We start from the raw sequence: 21,098 nt of genomic DNA, 5'->3' as shown, positions 1-21,098 counted from the left end.
GTCTTTGCTTTCTTCTTAAGCAGATACCTCATGGTGTGCCTCGCTCCATCTAGGGAGGAAGTGTTCATTAAGCATCTACTAATTAGTGGGCTTCCCAGGTGGTGCAATGGTAAAGAATCTGCCTACCAATGCAGGAGACTCGGGTTCTATCCCTGAGGCAGGATACTTGGGTTCTATCCCTGAGATCCCCTGGAGTAGGAAATGGCAACCCACTCCAGTATTCTTACCTGGAAAATTCCATGGGCAGATGAGCCTGGCAGGCTGCAGCCCACAGGGTCGCAAATAATTGGATACCACTGAATGACTGAGCAATTGGTAGCTATGTACAGCTTTTAGCAAAATGCCTGGCACACTGTCGGCACTATTTTAAGTGTTAGATGATATTATTACTATGTCCCGGGCACTGATTGGTTTGGGCAGTGGGGATTCAGCAGAGAGCAAAACAAAAATCCCTCCCCACATGGAGCTTACTCCCTGGTAGAGGATGAGGGACAACATTAATGAGTTTTTGTTGTTCAGTAGCTCAATCGTGTCCAACTCTTTGCGACCCCGTGGACTGCAGCATGCCAGGCTTCCCTGTCCTTCACTATCTCCCAGAGTTTGCTCAAACTCATGTCCATTGAATCGGTGATGCCATCCAACCATCTCATCCTCTGTCGCCCTCTTTCCTCCCACCTTCAGTCTTTCCCAGCATTAGGGTCTTTTCCAGTGAGTTGGCTCTTTGCATCAGGTGGCCAAAGAACTGGAGCTTCAGCTTCATTATCAGTCCTTCCAATAAACATTCAGGGTTGATTTCCTTTAGGATTGACTGGTTTGATCTCCTCGCTGTCCAAGGGATTCTCAAGAGTCTTCTCCAACACCACAGTCCAAAAGCATCAATTCTTCAGCTCTCAGCCTTCTTTATGGTCCAACTCTCACATGACTCATGGTCTAAATCTGTACGTGACTACTGGGAAAACCATAGCTTTGACTATATGGACCTTTGTCAGCAACGTGTTCTCTGCTTTTTAATATGCTGTCTAGGTTGGTCATAGCTTTTCTTCCAAGCAGCAAGCATATTTTAATTTCATGGCTGCAGTCACCATCCACAGTGATTTTGGAGCCCAAGAAAATAAAGTCTTGGGCTAATAAAATAAAGACTGTTTCCATTGTTTCCCCATCTATTTGCCATGAAGTGATGGGACAGGATGTCATGATCTTTGTTTTTTGAATGTTGACTTTTAAGCCAGCTCTTTCACTCTCCTCTTTTACCTTCATCAAGAGGCTCTTTAATGAATAAACACAGTATGTCAGAAGGTATAAGGACGATAGAGAAAAGAAAGCAGAATTTGAACAATTGTGAGTGCTAGCTGGTTTGCGGGTTGTAAGTTTAAAGGAAATGATCAGAGAAAGATATTCTGGGCATTTTAGCCATAACCAGAAGGGCATGAGGGAATGAGCCATGTGGAGATCTGGGGAAGGAGCATCCCTGGCAGAGGGAACAGTCTGTGCAAAGGCCCTGTGGTGGGAGCATGCTGGGTTAGATGTGGATTGTGAGATACACCAGCTCCATGGGCAGGTAGGTGGGTGAGTGGGTAAATGAATGTCTCAAACACCTCTATCTTCTTCCCCCTGCAGAGGGTGGTGAAGGTGTTTGAGACACTCATTCCGCATGTGTGTGTGTGTGTGTGTGTGTGCATGCACACATGCACATAACAGGCGCCCTGGGTCTGAGCGATTCTGAACTGCAGAGCATGTACAGACTTGCCCAGCTCTTCTCACCCGGCAAGGCTGCCTGTGCTCTGAGCTTCCTGCCTGCCTGGGCCGAAGTCTGGATTGTCTAGGTGACCACAGTGCGGGACAAGGGCACAGCTCTGGGCTGGGGGTCGGAGCACCATGATTTCCAATTGCTGACATCAGATTTCCCCCAGAAACTTGAAAACCCTGTGATGAGGCAGCCACTTTTCCCCCAGGTCCCTTGCTGGAAACCCAAGCCCACGGCGCACAGATCACACACATGCACGTCTCCAAAAATACCTTCAAGGGATGAAATTACTCCCGTGACTCCACTTGGGGTTTTCCTGCCAAGATGAACAGTCTTGAGTTGCCCCTCCAAGTCCCTAACCAGAGTCCTCAATCCATCTCCTTCCCCTTGGGACTCTTTAGCGTTTGCACATCTCTATCACCTGCATCAGTGTTTCCTGACTCTGGCTGCACCTTTAGGGAGTTCCTAAAACCTTCTGACACCCACTGTACCCTGAGCCAATGAAATCTGAATCTCTGGTGGAGGGGGGCAGACAGCTGCAGTTTTAAAAACTGTCCAGATAATGCTAATGGGCAAACAAATGCAAGAATTAACACCCATTACAATTAGAAAGCATTTTGTCTTTAATAGAATTTCTCCCTTAAAAAAGTTATTTTAAAAGGAAACCTTAGATCTGATAGGATTGTGGGGATTTTTTCTCCTCTTTTGATCCGGGGAAGAGAGGTAAGTTTATCATACGTCTTGGCTCCTGGCACATATGTTTGTACAAAACCCCTCATTTCCTTGTTTACCCCCTTTATCCCTAAACTTCAGGAGAATATCTTTAGGGAGAATATCCCTATTCTCCCATAGATGACCTTGCCCTCGTGGACTATTTGAATGAATGAATGAATATGACCTCTTTAAAGAATGTTGACCTATTGATTTAAATGTTGTTCAGTCACTCAGCCGTGTTTGACTTTGCAGCCCCATGGACTGCAGCACACCAGGTTCCTCTGTCCTTCACTATCTCCCGAAGTTTGCTCAAATTCATGTCCATTGAGTCAGTGATGCAATCTAACCACTCCTCCTCTGCCACCCATTTAAATGTGTTCTTACAAAACGTGGATCGCTGTTGCATGTGTATGGATCTTTACTTTTCTCCAAAGGGATTGTATCAAATAGCTCATTCTGTTTCCCAGTTTCCTCACCTTGCATCGTTCCTATGGATGTGAGGTTAATCCCCCCCTTCTCTGGGCTGCCCAAATCCTCCACCTGCTCATTTACCATTTTTTACATGTCCGTCTCTGTGGTCACAGGCAGCTGGGTGCTGCCTGCTCACTGAACCTCCTTGACACGTATGTTCCAGAGTGGTCTTGGGCTCCTTCAGTGTATATAGTATAGACCAGGAGTGGATATGCTGGGATATGTGGATTACCCTCTCAGACTCTGAGCTCGTCTCCTTGGGGGACGTCATGGAATTTGGGGTCTAGGGACCAGGCTGTCCCGGAGCTCAGAGCTCAGTCTTGGCACCCTAGCTTCCTGCTGAGCCTGAAGGCCGAGGCCATTCTGTCTCCAGCCCCTGCCTCTGGTCAGCCCACATGGTCTCTGTCTCCTGCCCCTTGGGGGTCACATTCCTCAAACTTCTGGAAGCCGAGTCACTGCCCCCGGGGGCTCTTGGAGGTGCGCAGGCATCCGGGGCTGCCCCCAAGACAGAGTGTGTGTATGTGTGTGTGTGTGTTTATTTTTCCTCGCTTCCAGTGAAGAGGACCCTGGCTGTGAGTGACGGAGGCTGGACAGGAGGTTTGGAGGATCATTTCTCGGCAGAGTTTAGACCCGCCTGGGCAGATTTGCCTTGGGTGTGAGTCATCAGCGGGTTCTAGAACAGCCAATTCTGGAAAACCCCTTCTGTTCTGGAAAATTCACAGGCAGGCCTGTTCAAGAAATGCCAGGGGGTGGTGGGGTGGGGTGGGAAGGGGCGGTGGCATGGAGAAAAAGCAAGAGTCGGTTCCAGCTGCCCCACCATGCCACCAAAAGCCAGCCCCGAGGAGGAGACGAGGGGCAAGGGGCTTCATAGGTGCCCCTCAGCACCCTCCTTCACCATCACCCTTCCTGATTTTACCTGCCCCCCCACCCCACTGCCCCGCCACCTGGGCTGTTACTCACTTTACATGTTTCATTCAAGTCGTAAAATGTAATTATATTATTCTATGGATGGAAAATCAACAGCATTTGCCAGGAGTAGAGTAGCTGGGTTTCCCAGGTGGCGCAAGTGTTGAAGAACCTGCCTTCCAATGCAGGAGACATAAGAGACATGGGTTTTGATCCCTTGGTCGGGAAGATTCCCCTGGAAGAGGGAATGGCACCCCACTCCAGTATTCTTGCCTGGAGAATGCCATAGACAGAGCCTCGCAGGCTACAGCCCATACGATCACAAAGAGCCCTACATTACTGAAGCGACTTAACACACGCGCACATGGTGGAAAGATACATATAACGAAAGCAGAGCAGGCCTATTAGCATGTAACTGGAGCCTGGTGCCTGCAGAAGTCTCTGGATCCCCCAGCTGCTCTGTGCCAATCAAGGGAGATGAGCAAGTGTTGGGAGGCTGTGCCAGGACAGGCTGGCCCTATGCTCCTGGAAGTGGTCCTCAGGTTTGGAAAATAATTAGTGAGCTTTAGTTCCCTGGGAGCTGCTGTCTTCCTGCCCTACTGCTGTGCTCACATGAGAGTTCCCAGAAAACTGAAATGTATTGGATGCCTCCTAGTGATGGCATTTTCCCACCAATATCCTGCCCACTAAAGGCATTCAAATATGTGTTGTTAACAGGGAAAAAGGAACTTGAACTTCTGTGATGGTAAAGATGGTCACTTCCCAGGTGGTGCTACTAGTGGTAAAGAACCCAGCTGCCAATGAAGAAAACGTAAGAGACATGGGTTCGATCTCTGGATCAGGAAGATCCCCTGCAGGAAGGCATGGCAACCCACTCTGGTATTCTTGCCTGGAGAATCCCATGGACAGAGGAGCCTGGCGGGCTACGGTCCATAGGGTTGCAAAGAGTCAGAGAGGACTGAAGCAATTTAGCATGGTACAGCACAAAGATGGTCATAGTTGTGGTAAGGGCCGATGGGTGCTTAATGTGCGGATATACTTAGTCACTTCAATTGTGTCCAACTCTTCGTAACCCCATGGACTGTGGCCCGTCAAACTCTGGCGCCAAAAAGGTTGGGGACCTCTATACTAGAATGTAACTCCTTGCAGATGGTGTTTTCTACCTGTTCTGGGCACTGCTGTGTCCACTACCTACAACAGTGCTTAGCACCCAATAGGTGCCTCATCCACAGTTAAGTCAATGAGCGAATCAAAAAATCCATAAATTAGCGAGTGAATGAAGAAATGATTGAGCATGTGAATGAATGTCAGCCCTTTCGCTAGAGTCAAGAGATAGGCCTTTTCATCATCAAAGAAAATCTACAGAAAATAAATGCTGGAGAGGGTGTGGATAAAAAGGAGCCCTCCTACACTGTTGGTGGGAACTTAAATTGGTGCAGCCACAGTGGTAAAACAGTATGGAGGTTTTTCCAAAAACTAGAGTTACCATATGATCCAACAATCCCATTCCTGGAGAAAACTCTAATTCAAAAAGATACATGCACTCCAGTGTCCATAGTGGCACTATTCACAATAGCCAAGACATGGCAATGACCTAAAGGTCCATGGATAGATGAATGGATAAAGAACATGTGGTATGTAATGGAATGCTACTCATTCATAAAACACAATGAAACAATGCCATTTGCAGCAGCATGGGTGGGCCTAGAGATTATCAGACTAAGTGAAGTAAATCAGACAGACAAAGACAAATGCCATATGATGCCCCTTATACATGGAATCCAAACTATGATACAAATCAACGTATTTGCAAAACTGACTCACAGACACAGAAAACAAATTTATGGTTACCAAAGGGGGAAAGGGGTGGGGGGATACATGAGGAGTTTGGGATGAGCAGACACACGCTTCCCTGGTGGCTCAGACGGCAAAAAATCTGCCTGCAATGCAGGAGGTCAGGTTTGATCTCTGGGTCAGGAAGATTCCCCTGGAGGAGGGGATGACTTCCCACTCCAGTATTCTTGCCTGGAGAATCCCATGGACAGAGGAGCCTGGTGGGCTAACAGTCCATGGGGTCGCAAAGAGTCGGACACCACGGAGCGACTAACAGTCTCACTTGCGTGGTGTGAGTTGAGGGTCCACACACTTCTATACATAAAATAAACAAGGATCTCCTGCATGGCACAGGGAACTGTGCTCAATGTCTTGTAATGAAGCATAATGGGGCTTCCCAGGTGGCTCAGTGGTAAAGAACCTGCCTGCCCCCAATCCTCCTGCTTGGCAGGTGGATGCTTTACCAATGAGCCACCTGGGTTGGAAGGCCCAGTTTTCTTCTACAGTGTGTTGGGCACACTCTCTGAGCTTTGCATACCTTCCTATCCAAAGGGCAAGTTTCTGAGAAAAATCCCCTGGGCTGCTAAGGAGCTAGTTTTCCCCACTCAGTGGAGCGTTTACCTTCCCATGTGCTGGGCACAGAACATTCTTATGGGATAGCATTTATCAGCCTCTGGTTGGCATTGCTCTGGTCTGGGTGAGGACCAGGTGAGGGGCCAGTCTCCCTCTTTGGTGGAATTTGAAAGAGGCAGCTCAGCACCCCCTCCCACCCCACCCTCAGATAACTCTGCCTCTGTCTCAGCCCCAGGAGGAAAAGAGCATCCTTTTGTTCTCTTGAAACAGAGACGTGTTCTCTTTGTAGGTTTTTTTTTTTTTCCCCTTAGGGTAGGGCTTCCCAGCTGTCTCGATGGTAAAGAACCCACCTGCCATTACAGGAGACAGGAAACTCGGGTTTGATCCCTGGGTCGGGAAAAATCCCCTGGAGGAGAGCATGGCAACCCACTCGAGTATCCTTGCCTGGAGAATCCCATGGACAGAGCAGCCTGGCGGGCTACTGCCCACAGGGTGACAGAGAGTTGGACGCAACTGAGTGACTAAGCACACATGCAAATTCATCATTGACCAGGGCATGCGGGGTGATTTTTCCAGAGACTAATGCCTCTGGCCAGCGATTTTTATTTTGGCTGGCCAAAATTAATTCCTGTTATTTCACTAACACTTTGTGGGTTATTCAGTAGTTTCACCTGTGTGTGTGTACGCTAAGTCGCTTCAGTCGTGTCCGACTCTTTACGACCCTATGGAATGTAGCCCACCAGGCTCCTCCGTCCATGGGATTTCCCAGGCAAGAATACTGGAGTGGGCTGCCCTGAGCCCCAAGGGGATCTTATCGACCCAAGGGTTGAATCTGCGTCTTTTCTGTCTCCTGCATTGGCAGGTGGATTCTTTATCACTGTGCCACCTGAGAAGCCACACCTGTAAAGTCTTCTCCAGCACCAAGAGTTTCATTTTCACTTTCCATTTCAGAATCCATCACTAAGATTTTTTTGTCTTTTTTTTTGTCTAATATTCTAATATTCACATCATCTGAATCAGAATTATGCTCTGAAGGACTGTCATCTTCTAAGATACTGGTATATGTGTTGTTCAGATAATCAGAAAAAGTATCTGCATAAAATTCAATGAAAAATACTTCTTTACTTAAAATTTTGCAATGCATCACTTTTGAAAATTTTCGGTAATAAATTTGCATTTATAATATACATAAGGTTGGAATAAAAACCCCTAAGGGAGCAAAATATGAATGATAATGACAGTCAGAAGTTGGATAATGAATCTTTGATCAACTTTAAGTTCTAACAACTTTACACAGTGGTGTTAATTGTATCACTGTCTAAAAACATATTGATACATCTCCAGTTAATAATGTTTGGGTGACAAAAGATATATTAATATGTCTCTAGTCAATAACGTGTTAAGGTAATAGGGAAGCGAAGACTTTACTTCTTTGGGGAAAAAAATCTCTTTTAAGCAATTTCTTGTTGCCCATAGAACATGGGATCAATCCAGCTAAAATAGTCATGTTATGATTTGTGAGTATTTCATCAGTTCAGTTCAGTCACTCAGTCATGTACAGCTCTTTGCAAGCCCATGAACTGCAGCATGCCAGGCTTCCCTGTCCATCACCAACTCCGGGACCTTGCTCAAATTCATGTCCAAAGAGTTGGTGATGCCATCCAACCATCTCATCCTGTCGTCCCCTTCTCCTCCTGCCTTCAGTCTTTCCCAGCATCAGGGTCTTTTCCAGTGAATCAGTTCTCTGTATCAGGTGGCCAAAGGATTGGAGTTTCAGCTTCAGCATCAGTCCTTCCAATGAATATTCAGGACTGATTTCCTTTAGGATTGACTGGTTTGATCTCCTTGCAGTCCAAGGGACTCTCAAGAGTGTTTTCCAACACCACAGTTTAAAAGCATTAATTCTTTAGTGCTCATGTCAAAGAGAAAAACAGTATGACTATAAAGTCCCTAAAAGTGAGACAGGGTCTTAGACATGCAGTCCCCACCCCATTCAGGAGCACTGGTATACTCACGTGTAACAGTTCTCTGCATATTAAAATCTGTGAAAGGACCACATAAATTTCAGGGTACACTGGTCCAAAACTTCAGTGTGCATAAGGACCCTTGGGAAACTAACTAAAAATCTAGACTTTAAGGTCCCACTGTGATTCATTTGTTCATTCAATGGATGTTTATTGAGCTCCTACTATGAGTAGAGTTGCCATATTTAGCAAATAAAAATGCAGGATGTCCACTTAAACTTGAATTTCAGAGCAACAGCAAACAACTTTCTAGTGTAAGTATGTCTTATGCAATAGTTGAGATATATATGAACCTATATATGAACCTTCAAGTTGTGAACTTTCAAAGATGTCAACGTGCGTTCCATTAACATCAGGAGTGAGTGAAATTGCAGCTTGCTCTCCTGGGTCGGGAAGATCCCCTGGAGGAGGAAATGGCAACCCACTCCAGTATTCTTGCCTGAAAAATCCCACGGACAGAGAAGCCTGGTGGGCTACAGTCCAAAGGGTCGAAAAGAATCAGACACGACTAAGTGACTATGCACACACACTCCATCTCCCATTGCTGACCATCCTTCAGCTCTGCCGTCTCCCACCCCCCAACTTCCTCCAGTCAGTAATTCTTGTTGCCTGTTCACTTGATGCCAGCCCCTGTATGCCAGGTGTTGTTCTGTAGTATTGTAGTTTCAAGGTACTGTACTATAAGAGTAAAAATGTTTTATTTTTTGTTTGTTTATCTATTATTTGTGTGAAAAGTATTATAAAACCTATTAGAGTACAGTACTATATCGCCAATTGTGTTAATTGGTATCTAGGCTAACCTTGTTGGACTTAGGAACAAATTGGATTTACTGTACTAAAAATGCTTTGTTATCAATCTGAAATTCACATTTAACTGGGCGTGCTGTATTTTATCTGACAGCCCTCACTCTGCACTGAGCTGTTCCTGGCGACGGGTGGGGAGGATGTAGCAATGGATAAAGCAAAGCCCCTGACCTCTTGGAGCTCACATGCTGGTGAGGGAGACAGAAAAGCCCTTAGATTAACTGAAGGAAGGATGTTGAGGGACACCGTGGCAGGGTACCATTCCAGGCTTGTCCAGAACAGAGCACACGTCACCTCGCTATTTGTTGTTGTTGTTGAGTCGCTGAGTCGTGTCCAACTCCTTTGCGACACCAGGGACGGTAGCCTGCGAGGCTCCTCTGTCCAGGGGAGTTCCCAGGCAAGAATACTGGAGTGGGCTGTCACTACCTCCCCACTGGGCCCTGCCAAGTCTGGGAGGGGTGTCAGCGCAGTCCACCTCTAAAGAACCTCCTCGCAGGTGAAGGGCACCATGAAAACTAGAACTGCTCACAGATCTAGAGCTGCCGGAGATGACAGGGAAGAGATCGGACAGTTTATACACAATGACGTGTCATAACTTTAGTACACTCAGTTCTGGGGGTGCTTATGGTTGGTTAAGTGCAACCTGGTGGCTCAGAGGGTGAAGAATCTGCCTGCAATGCGGGAGACCTGGGTTCGATCCCTGGGTTGGGAAGATTCCCCTGGAGGAGGGCATGGCAACCCCCTCCAGTGTTCTTGCCTGGAGAATCCGCGTGGACAGAGGAGCCTGGCGGGTTGCGGTCTGCGGGGTGGCAAAGAGTCAGACACGGCCGAGCGGCTAAGCACACGAGTGCGACTTCAGGTTCCTTCCGATACCGCAAACGTTCCCCGCAGACGCTGCAGGAGATCTTCCAGACGGAGAACACCATCATGCTGCTGGAAAGATCCATCATGGCCAAGGAGTGCCCGCTGAAGGTGGCGCAGACGAGGCTGGAGTGCCGCACCCGGCGCCCCAACGTGGAGCTGTGCAGGGACACCGCCCAGTTCAAGTGAGCCGCGGGGTGGGGTCGGGGGCCGGCAGGGGAGGGGCAGGGGAGAGCTGGGTCTGGAAATGGGCCCTCCACCCATCAGGAGACCCGGGTCTACGACTCCACAGGGCACTGGGTGGGGGCCTGGGGCTCTGAGGACGCCCTTGGTAGCCTCCCCACCCACGGAGGACAGTCCTCTGCGCTGCCCTTCTCAGCCAAGTGAGGATGTTTTTGTAGGTCTGTGCTGCTCCGGGAACTCTCCAAGCCATTGAGACGGCGCCGCCCAGCCCGGAGGCGTGGTCCTTGCCCTTTGATCGCTCCACCCCCGCCCCCCCACCTCCTTCTAGGCTCCGGTGAAAGAGGCGCCCAGCCCACACCTCACCCATCCCCCAGCGCCCTTTCTGTGAAATTCTCACCTGCGAGCCCTCCGAACAGCCCAATCCTGCCCGTCCCACTTAGCTAAGGAGGAGCTGCTTCTGTTGAGGGGAAAGGGGCACAAGGCTCGCTGCAGGCCCAGAAACAGGGTTTGTGAGTCTAGGGGTGGGGGTTTGGGACGGCACAATGATCAGGCAAGGAAGGAAATGGCCATTGGACTTGGGGAGTATTTTCCTGTGACCCTGCTGTGTGACTTGGGGCTGGTCGCTTGACTGCTCTGTTCCCTCCAAGCTCAGGACACTGTCTTCACTCTCTGTGGCCGCGTGACAGGCTCCCCCCACAACTCAGTGGCTTGTCTTCTTTCTGAGCTGAGATGATGGGGCAAAGAGAGCTGGAGGAGTAAAGAGGAGGAAGAAAAATATTCAGAGAGAAAATGCTGAGTGGTGCCATGAGCTGAGGTTTCTACAGCCTCAGTCACTGCCTGGGAATAAAATTCAGGTTCTTATTTGCACAAACTGCATATCAAGTGGTCAGGAGCTATGTGTGGCTGGAGGCATAGAACGGAATATCTCCATCGCTGCCGAAAATTCTGCTGGACAGCGCTGGCTGAGAGAGCCTCAAGGAAAGAAGGGCCTCCAGGCTGCCGATGTCACCTCTCTCTAGCTCAGGCTTGTCACGGGGAAGCTCACCCTGATATCAGCCCAGGGTCTCCTAGCAGCATGTCCTCTAGTTCTGAGCACTGTCTCTCCCCCCACCTCCAGGTGGGTCCCAGCCCCACAACCAACCCACCATCACAGCTCACCAGGTGTATTCATGACCCAGGGCTGCTGTGACAAATGACCAACAGGCTGGCTAGCTTAAAACAACAGAATTTCTCCTCTGAAACTTGCAAAGGCCAAACCTCTGAAATCAGAGTATCAGCAGGGTTGATTCTCTCTGGGGGTTCTGAGAGAGCATCTTCTCCCAGCTCCTCTCCTGGCTCCTGGTGGTGGCTGGCAGCCCTTGGCTTGCAGCTGCATCATTGCATCTGCCTCCATCTTCACATGGTCTTCTTCCCTGTGTGTCTCTGTGACTCAGATCTTCCCCTCCTTTCTCTTATAAGGAGATCAGTCATTGGATTTAGGGTCCATATCCCTGGTGGCTCAGACAGTAAATAATGCGCCTGCAATGCAGGAGATCCGGGTTTGATCCCTGGGTCAGGAAGATCCCCTGGAGGAGGGCGAGGCAACCCATTCCAGTATTCTGGCCTGGAGCATCCCATGGACAGAGGAGCCTGGTGTGGTGCAGTCCATGGGGTCGCACAGAGGCAGACAGGACTGAGCGACTGAACACAGCACACTTAATGGAGGATAATTTCATCTCAGGATCCTTAACTGAATTCCACCCACAAATATCCTACTTCCAAAAAGCATCACATTCATAGGTACTGGGGTTCAGACGTGGTGTCTGGTATCTTTCACTCAGCATCATGTCTTCAAGGTCCATCCATGTTGTAGTACATATCAGCACTTCATTCCTTTTCATTCAGTTCAGTTCGGTTCGGTTCAGTCGCTCAATCATGCCCAGCTCTTTGCGACCCCATGAACTGCACCACATCAGGCTTCCCTGTCCATCACCAACTCCCGGAGCTTGCTCAGACTCATGTCCGTTGAGTCAGTGATGCCATCCAACCATCTCGTCCTCTGTTGTCCCCTTCTCCTCCTGCCCTCAATCTTCCCAGCATCAGAGTCTTTTCCAATAAGTCAGTTCTTTGCATTCTTTTCATTACATCTGAATAATATCCCCATGTGGGGACAAAGCATATTTTGTGCATCCATTCATCTGTCGATGGACATTTTGGGTTGTTTCCACCTTTTGACTCTTGTTGTTAGTGCCGTGGGCTTCCCTGATGGCTCAGACATTAAAGGATTTGCCTGCAATGCAGGAGACCTGGATTCAATCCCTGGGTAGGGAAGATCCCCTGAAGAAGCGAATAGCTACCCACACCAGTATTCTTGCCTGGAGAATTCCATGGACAGAGGAACCTGGCCAGCTATAGTCCATGCAGTTGCAAGTGAAGTCGCTCAGTTGTGCCTGACTCTTTGCGACCCCATGGACAGTAGCCTGCACCAAGCTCCTCTGTCCATGGGATTTTCTAGGCAAGAGTACTGGAGTGGGTTGCCATTTCCTTCTCCAGGGAATCTTCCCGACCCAGGGATCGAACCCAGGTCTCCCGCATTGTAGACAGACGCTTTACCATCTGAGCCACCAGGGAAGTCTCTTGCAGTTGCAAGAGTCAGACACAACTGAGCAACTAACACTTTCACTCACTTTTCATTAGTGCCACACGAGTATTTGTGCAAGGATTTGAGTGTCTGTTTATACTTCCCTGGTAGCTTAGCTGGTAAAGAACCTGCCTGCAATTCAGGAGACCCTGGTTCGATTCCTGGGTCGGGGAGATCCGCTGGAGAAGGGATAGGCTACCCACTCTAGTATTCATGGGCTTCCGTGGTGGTTCAGCTGGTGAAGAATCCGCCTGCAATGCGGGAGACCTGGGTTCGATCCCTGGGTTGGGAAGACCCCCTGGAGAAGGGAAAGGCTACCCACTCCAGTATTCTGGCCTGGAGAACTCCATGGACTGGATAGTCCATGGGGTCGCAGAGTCAGACACGACTGAGCAGCTTTCACTTCACTTCACTTTTAGTTCTTGTGGGTCCTGTCTTGAGTCTGTGCCTAACTGAGGAACTGCCGGCTTGTTTTCTGAACATCCCATCTGTGTCTCCCTTTGTGCTCACCATCCTCAGCAGCTCTGCGGCGTGTTCACCCGCCTGCCTGCCCCGCCCCTGTCTTCCCTGCTGGCTGAGCCCTGCCCACCTGGCTTTCTGAGTCTCCCAGCGCCTGGCACATGGGAGAGGCACCTGTGCCCTCCAGCTGGCCGAACCTGCCTTCCCCTCTGCTCTGTCCCCAGGCTAGTGAACGAGGTGTTCACCATCGACGACACCCTGCAGACCCTCAAGCTGAGGCTGCGGGAGACCCGGGATACACTGCAGCTGCTGGTCATGACCAAGTGCCGGCTGGAGCATGAGCTGGCCATCAAGGCCAACACCCTATGCATCGACAAGGAGAAGTGCATGGCGATGAGGAAGACCTTCCCCAGCACCCCATGCATGGGCATCTGCCCTTGAGCCTGCCCCCTCCCCGCACCCCCACCCCCCCCTGCTCCACGCACACGCCTTACATAGCACAGAATGCGCAAAGGCAGAAAAACAAAAATAAAAGAAAGTGTCATTTTTTTCCCTTTCCTCCTATCATGGAAAAAAATAATATGTGTATATACATATATATAAAGAGCCAAAATAAATGTGCCCAAACCAGAGAACTGGGAGCTCATTCCTTGCTGCGGAACCGGCCTTACGATGGAGCCCAGGGTGGAGACAGGCTGTGACCCCTTGGGGACCGAATGTTGCAAGGTTGTCAGCCTCCCCAGGAACGGAAGAGGCCGCGTTTTTAAAAACCTGTTTGTTAAGGAGCATAGCATAGACCATGATGTCCAAAGACTGGACATCAGAGCCAGGAGTCCCGAGACCAGCTGTGACTTAGGGGCCGAGGGGCCTTGTACAAGTTCCCAGACTGAGCTTGTTTCTATCAGACAAGGTTGGTCCAAGGTGGAGGTGACTGTCAGCCATGTGGGGCGGTGCGAAAGAATTAGGAACTGGAGCCAGAAGTCCTGGGTTTGAATCCTGCCCTTAATAGACAATTTTACTTATTTATTTAATTTTGTAATAGAGTATTGTTACAATACAACTATCTACAATCTATTACATTATTGTAATATAGTATTGTTGTTTGGGGCTTCCCTGGTGGCGCAGATGGTAAAGAATCTGCCTACAGTGCAGGAGACCCAGGTTCAAGCCCTGGGTCAGGAAGATCCCCTGGAGAAGGGAATGGCAACCCACTCCAGTATTCTTGCCTGGAGAATTCTCTGGACAGAAGAAGATGGGCTACAGTCCATGGAGTCACAAAGTCACTAAGTTGTGTCTGACTCTTTGAGACCCCATGGACTGTAGCCCACCAGGCTTCCCTGTCCATGGGACTACCCAGGTAAGATTACTGGAATGGGTTGTCATTTCCTTCTCCAGGGATCGAACCTGGGTCTCCTGCTTGACAGGCAGATTCTTTACCACTAAGCCTACTAACTATACTTCAAGTCAAAAAAAAAAAAAGTGCAGAATACAAAACTGCACAGGAAAAAAGATGGCATTGAAATACACTTGAATGTTAACAAAGTCAGCAGTAAGTAACTGCTGGTTTCTTATTTGTTTATATTATTAATCATCTACAGTGAACATGTGTTCCTCTTTAATCAGGAGGAAATGCTTTTTTAAATAGACTTTTAAATTGTGCAATATGTTTAGGTTCTTAGAAAAGTCGCAAAGACAACATGGAGAATTTCCACGTACCCTTCACCCATCGCCCCCTAATAACTGTTGGAACTGTTTGTTATGGTTCATTTGTTAAAACTAAGAAGTAACATTAGTGCATTACTACGAACTAAACTCCAGAATTTGTTTTTCCTGTTTACCTTTATCTGTTCTAAGATCCAATCCCGGGTATGTCACACTGCACCTCCCTACCAGCTCCCCTCTGTGGATGGCCATTCCTCCATCTTATGATCTTGACAGTTTTGAAGAGTTCTTCTATTTGCTGGTATTTGAAGGTATTTGCTAAATGTCCCTGAACTTGGCTTTGTCTGATGCTTGTCTCGGGACTAGTCTGGGGTTACAGGTTTCACAGGGAAGACCAGGGATGCAGTGTCTTTCTCATTCCTTCCTGTGAAGGCATTCATGACATCTGCGTGACATCCCGATAGAGCTTAAACTGGTCACGTGGTTAAGGGAGAATGGTATTTAGAGACCCAAAGTCTGGGTGCTCAGTGTGCTTACTATTAGGATTTTTTTTTTCAATTTTTCTTACTGTGATAAGATCCATGTGATGTAAAATTTATCTTAGCCATTTTTAGGTGTACAATTCATTGGTAACAAATAACATTCATAATACTGTGTGGAAAATTCTTAAAGAGATGGGAATACCAGACCACCTGACCTGCCTCCTGAGAAATCTGTATATAGGTCAAGAAGCAACAGTTAGATCTACACATGGAACAACAGACTGGTTCCAAATAGGGAAAGGAGTACGTCAAGGCTGTATATTGTCACCCTGCTTAGTTAACTTTCATGCAGAGTACATCATAAGAAATGCTGGACTGGATGAAGCACAAGCTGGAATCAAGATTGCCAGGAGAAATATCAGTAACCTCAGATATGCAGATGACACCATCCTTATGGCAGAAAGTGAAGAAGAACTAAAGAGCCTCTTGATGAAAGAGGAGAGTGAAAAAGTTGACTTAAAACTCAACATTTAGAAAACTAAAATCATGACATCTGGTTCCATCACTTCATGGCAAATAGATGGGGAAACAATGGAAACAGTGACAGACTATTTTTTTGGGCTTCAAAATCACCGCAGATGGCGACTGCAGTCATGAAATTAAAAGACTCTTGCTCCTTGGAAGGAAAGTTATGACCAACCTAGACAGCATATTAAAAAGCAGAGTCATTACTTTGCCAACAAAGGTCCATCTAGTCAAAACTATGGTTTTTCCAGTAGTCATGTACGGATGTGAGAGTTGGACTATAAAGAAAGCTGAGTGCTGAAGAATTGATGCTTTTGAACTGTGGTGTTGGAGAAGACTCTTTGAGAGTCCCTTAGACTGCAAGGAGATCCAGCCAGTCCATCCTAAAGGAAACCAGTCCTGAATACTCATTAGAAGGACTGATGCTGAAGCTGAAACTCCAATACTTTGGCCACCTGATGCGAAGAGTTGACTCATTGGAAAAGACCCTGATGCTGGGAAAGGTTGAAGGCAGGAGGAGAAGGGGATGACAGAGGATGAGATGATTGGATGGCATCACTGACTCAATGGACATGAGTTTGAGTAAAGTCCAGGAGTTGGTGATGGACAGGGAGGCCTGGCGTGCTGCAGTCCATGGGGTCACAAAGAGTCGGACACGACTGAGCGACTGAACTGAACTGAACTGAGCCATCACCACCAGCCATCTCCATAATTCTTTTCATCTTATAAAACTAAAAGTCTATATCCATTGAATAGTAATTCCCCCCATTCCCCCTTGCCAACCCATTCTACTTTCTGTCTCTATGATTTTGACTACTCTAAGTACATCATATATAAGTGGAACCATACAGTATTTGTCTTTTTGTGACTGGCTTATTTCACTTAGCATAATGTCCTCAAGGTTCACCCAGGTTGTAGTATATTGCAAAACTTCTTCCATTTTTAAATCTAAACAATATGCCCTTGTACTTAATTTTGCTTATCCATTTACTTGTCAATGGACACTTGGTTTGCTTCCAGTTTTAGCTATTATGAATAATGCTTCAATGAACACAGATATACAAATATCTCTTTTGAGATCCTACTTTCAATTATTTTGAGTATATACTCAGAATAGGAATTGTTAGATAACACAGTTCTATTTTTAATTTTTTGAGGAGCCACCATACTAGTCCCACTAACAAGGGCTGGTGGGACTATCCTTGTTAAAACTTATTTTCTGTTTTTTTTTTTTTATATTAGCCATCCTAATGGGTGTGAGGTGGTATCTGTGAGATTTGTTTGATTTGCATTTTCCTAAGGATACTGGATGTGGTCATCATTAGGAATTTTTCTTAATAAGAAAATAAAAAGATTATTGGGTTTAGTGCCCAGGAGTCTTTGGATGAATTGTGAGAAGAGGTGTTTTGGCAGTGATGGGGTCAGAAAGCAAAGTGGAGAGAACTGGGGACGCCCTGAGCTTTCGGTCAACTCCACACCCCAGTCCCTGTAAAAGTGGGTATTCCATAAATACTTTATTGTACTTGCATACTCAGTCATGTCTGATTCTCTGTGACCACATGGACTGTAGCCCACCAGGCTCCTCCGTTCACAGAATTTCCCAGGCAAGAATACTGGAGTGGATAGCCATTTCCTATTCCAGCAGATCTTTCTGATCCAGGGTTTGAACTCATGCCTTTTGCATCTCCTGCATTGGCAGGCAGATTCTTTACCACTGCGCCACCTGGGCAGGCAGATTCTTTTACACAGTGGTGAAAAATCTGGCTACCAATGCAGGAGACACAAGCGATCCCTGGGTCGCACAGAGTTGGCCATGACTGAGCACACACATGCATGCAATACTTGATTGGGTGAATTGTAAATAACCAAACAAGTACATACAAATGCATGTACATTTATCTTGGACAGAAGGGATTGACTTCTGAGTTTTAGAAGAAAAAGGGTGTAGTTGCATTTTCCTGTGGGAAGGTAAGTCTCCTATCTGCTTTTACAGCTTAGGGACCCGTGAGGTTATTCCCACTGTGGCTCTCAGAGGCTGGCGTGGTGACCACAGCCTCACTGATGTCTTCCCTGCCGTAGCCCAGGCAGGAAATCCTAGAGACACGACCAAGAGCTGGCTCCCTGCCAGGCCGGGAGCAAACTGGGAGAAGCTGGAGGATCTTCCAGTTGACTTGCTTTCCAGTGGGTTCAGGAGGATGCTGTCCAGCTGGCTCCAGGGAACAGACCACTCCCTAAGCAGTGCATGTGTGTGTGTACGTGTGTGTGCACGTGTGTGTGCTCACACTTGTAGTCTCCCTGTCTCCACAGTCTTACCCAGCACTTTAGCATTTCTGAGACCAGACCTGAGGTAGAGATCCAGCAGGCTTCGGGGACAAAGTGAAAAGCCAAAGAAGAGAGACAGAGTTGAAGATGGAAGGCTGATGGGCATGGACCTGAGTCTCAATTAGCAGGAAGCTTTCAAAAATGTATTGAATTGTTGAATTAACTGCCAATGACTAAATAATACTTTCCACACACACACACACATGAAAACACACATTTGGCTTCTATTAAAGATGGTATTATCTGGTTACCCTGTTTGCACACTCTCCCTGAAGCTGATATACTGAGCTTCCAGCATTCATTTTACCACAGTCCCCACCATTCCCTATTGTAACACACCAGCCCTGCTTCACTCACATAGGTCGCTTGCTGACCCTTTAGGCAGCTGATTTTGGTGTTTTGCTTTGCTGAGGCTCCTGAAAGATCCTCTGATCCAGAAAATTGAGGCCCAGGGGCTGGAGAGAAGAAGGGGGTCACACTTCAAGTGGGGTCGCATGATACAGACAAGGCAGATATGCAGTGGGGACCAGGTTGCTTGACTTCTGTCTGGTTGATTTCCTATGCCCCCAGGTTTCTCCCTGGGTGAATTGTTCAGAATTTATAATCATGTTTGACACCAGAAGTCACTCTCTGACCTTGCTATCTATCTACTTCCCAATGCGGGTGCTTCAAGAGAAGGGGTAAAAAACAAAATACAAAAGTTAAATAAAAAAAAAATAAAAGAAGGGACATAGGGTCTGAGATATCAAGGCTAGAGCTGTTGGGGGCCAGGATACTCACTAACTTGAATGCTGTTGTATTCTCTTTCCCAATTTCATTTCACAAATTCAGCAAAACCGAGGCCGGGAAAAGTACAGTAAAATCTCAAAAGCAATGCTCTAGGAATGCAAAGGTCCTGGGGTTTTTTCATTTTCTGGTTAACAAGAGTGATTCAGAGGCCCTCTGTTTTGGTTTTAACCTTTAGAATCACCAGATGTCTCTTGAGTGAATGGATGATGGGATAGATGGGGCTCTCGAGGGCCTTAGGAGGTGATACTTTCAAGCCCTCATTTTTCGGAAGAGAAAGCCCAGAGAGGCACAGTGACTTGCTCATAATCACACAGCCAGTTAGAGGTGGAGCCGGTACTCTGTTCTCTTCAGAACTCCCAGGCCTGTTGCAGAACCCACTTTTCCCCCCAGGTTAAGGAGAGCTGAGAGGGCATGCTGAGCCTGTCTTTGCTCGATGACTTTGAAGGGCCGAGAGTTGTGCCATCTGGTCTGGGACTAAAGGTGGCTATGGATTAGTAATACACATAGAATGGCTACCCTTGGACGCTGTGTTACTCCATGTAAACTTTCATTCATTCATTCACGTCTTCATTTGAAATATTCACTGAACACTTGGCATGTGTCCACACCTGTGCCGGGCATTGTGGCTCTAGCAGGGACTCCTCCTGCCTTCACAGAACTTGAAGCCACAGTCCTCAGTCAAACAACCCAGGGAAAACAATTCTGTTTCATTGAAGAGTCAAATGAGGTTTTTAAAAGTGAGCTTCAGGAACCTCCCCGGTGGTTCAGTGGTTAAGATTCTGCACTTCCACTGTAGGGGGTGTGGGTTCAACCTCTGGTCAGGGAACTAAGCCCTGGAACGTGGGTTCTATTTACCATGTCATTTTATGGAAGTGGAAATCAAGGCCCAGAGAGGTTAAGAATCTCACCCAGAGTCACACAGTGAATAAATGGCTGAGACAGGACATAAGTTCAGGTATGTGACTTTAGGGTCTGAACCAATGACCCCAAATAAAAGTTACTGTTTAAAGTGGACCTGGAGTCCAAGAGGGGTCTGGCAAGGCCATTGGTGACCACCACAGGGTACTCTAATGGACAGAGGACCCCAGAACCCTAGTCACCAAGCAGCTGACCTGGGGGGGTGGGGACAGCATTTATCCATTCTCGGCTAACAAATAGCAATAATAATAATTGGAGATAACATCTTGAACGCTTGTGAGATGCCAAGTGCTACCCTCTTATCTCAGGTAATCCCACATTCATCCTTTGAAGTCACTGTCGTGCCTGTCCCCATTTTACAGATAACGAAACCGAGGCACAGGGCAGTTTAGGAAGTCATCCAAATTTACAGAGATGGTGGAGCCAGGATCCACACCCAGCAATCTGGCCGAGTCCAGGCTTCCAAACACACGTTATGGGGTGCCCACAGCAGTACAGTTATGATGAGCTGGCACTGGCCCCCAGGAGGCTCCCCACCCTTCACCCTTCACCCTTCCCCAGCCAGCGTCAGGCTGCTAGGCGCTGGGAGGGAGGCGGCTGCATTTTTTGCCTTGACCAGAAATGCCAGTGCGTCACCATCACAGAAAGTCCTGGCTGTTTGCTCCTGTGGTTCCTGGGGCACCCTTTGCAAGTGTCACCTCACATAGGCTGAGCAGGGCGGGGCAGGAAAGGAAGCAGTTTCAAGGCACATGATTAAAATTCCTAAGGAACTGTGTGGAGTCCTTCAATTCCTCTCTTGAAAACACACAGAAAATTCTTGGTCTCTATATTGGGCTGGGCTTTGAGCCTCTGGCTGCACCTTCTTGGGTCCCTTGTAACTACAGACGGGCTCCCAGGAGGAATTTTCTGTGTCCCAGGGATGGCTGGTCCTTCCCTCCTCCCCACCCAACTATGCTGCTTGGGATTCCTGGCGCTCCTCTGTGGGCAGGCCAGGGTGTGGGCACCCATGGTGGGCAGAGCCCAGGACAGCCTGGTGGGGGTGGCCAAGGGGCTCCTGGAGCAGCCCCTCCCCTGCAACAAGCCCAGTGGGTTTGAGCCTGGCAGAGTGTGAGTGTGTGTGTGTGTGTGTGTGTTGGAAGGTGTCTCTGCAGGACTCACAGCTCAACGCCAGCTGTTGGTGGTCTCAGATGAGTGAGACCCATCAGGGG

The 21,098-nt window shown here is 47.9% G+C and overlaps 1 protein-coding gene across 1 annotated transcript in view; it reads left to right on the top strand.

The window, feature by feature from the left end:
• TEKT5 (tektin 5) overlaps nucleotides 1-13,824 on the top strand; it is a 46,937-nt gene extending 33,113 nt beyond the window's left edge. Inside the window, exons 6-7 of the mRNA XM_043914301.1 lie at nucleotides 9,961-10,115; nucleotides 13,417-13,824. Of these exons, the coding sequence (XP_043770236.1) occupies nucleotides 9,961-10,115; nucleotides 13,417-13,633 (372 nt within the window). The 3' untranslated portion in view covers nucleotides 13,634-13,824. The remainder of the gene's footprint in view (nucleotides 1-9,960; nucleotides 10,116-13,416) is intronic.
• The last annotated feature ends 7,274 nt before the right edge of the window (nucleotides 13,825-21,098 follow it).

This window comes from Cervus elaphus, chromosome 10 (genome assembly GCF_910594005.1).
Source record: "Cervus elaphus chromosome 10, mCerEla1.1, whole genome shotgun sequence".
NCBI classification, from domain to species: domain Eukaryota; kingdom Metazoa; phylum Chordata; class Mammalia; order Artiodactyla; family Cervidae; genus Cervus; species Cervus elaphus.
The sequence above is the reverse complement of the archived record's forward strand: the minus strand, read 5'-3'. Positions and strand labels throughout refer to the sequence as shown.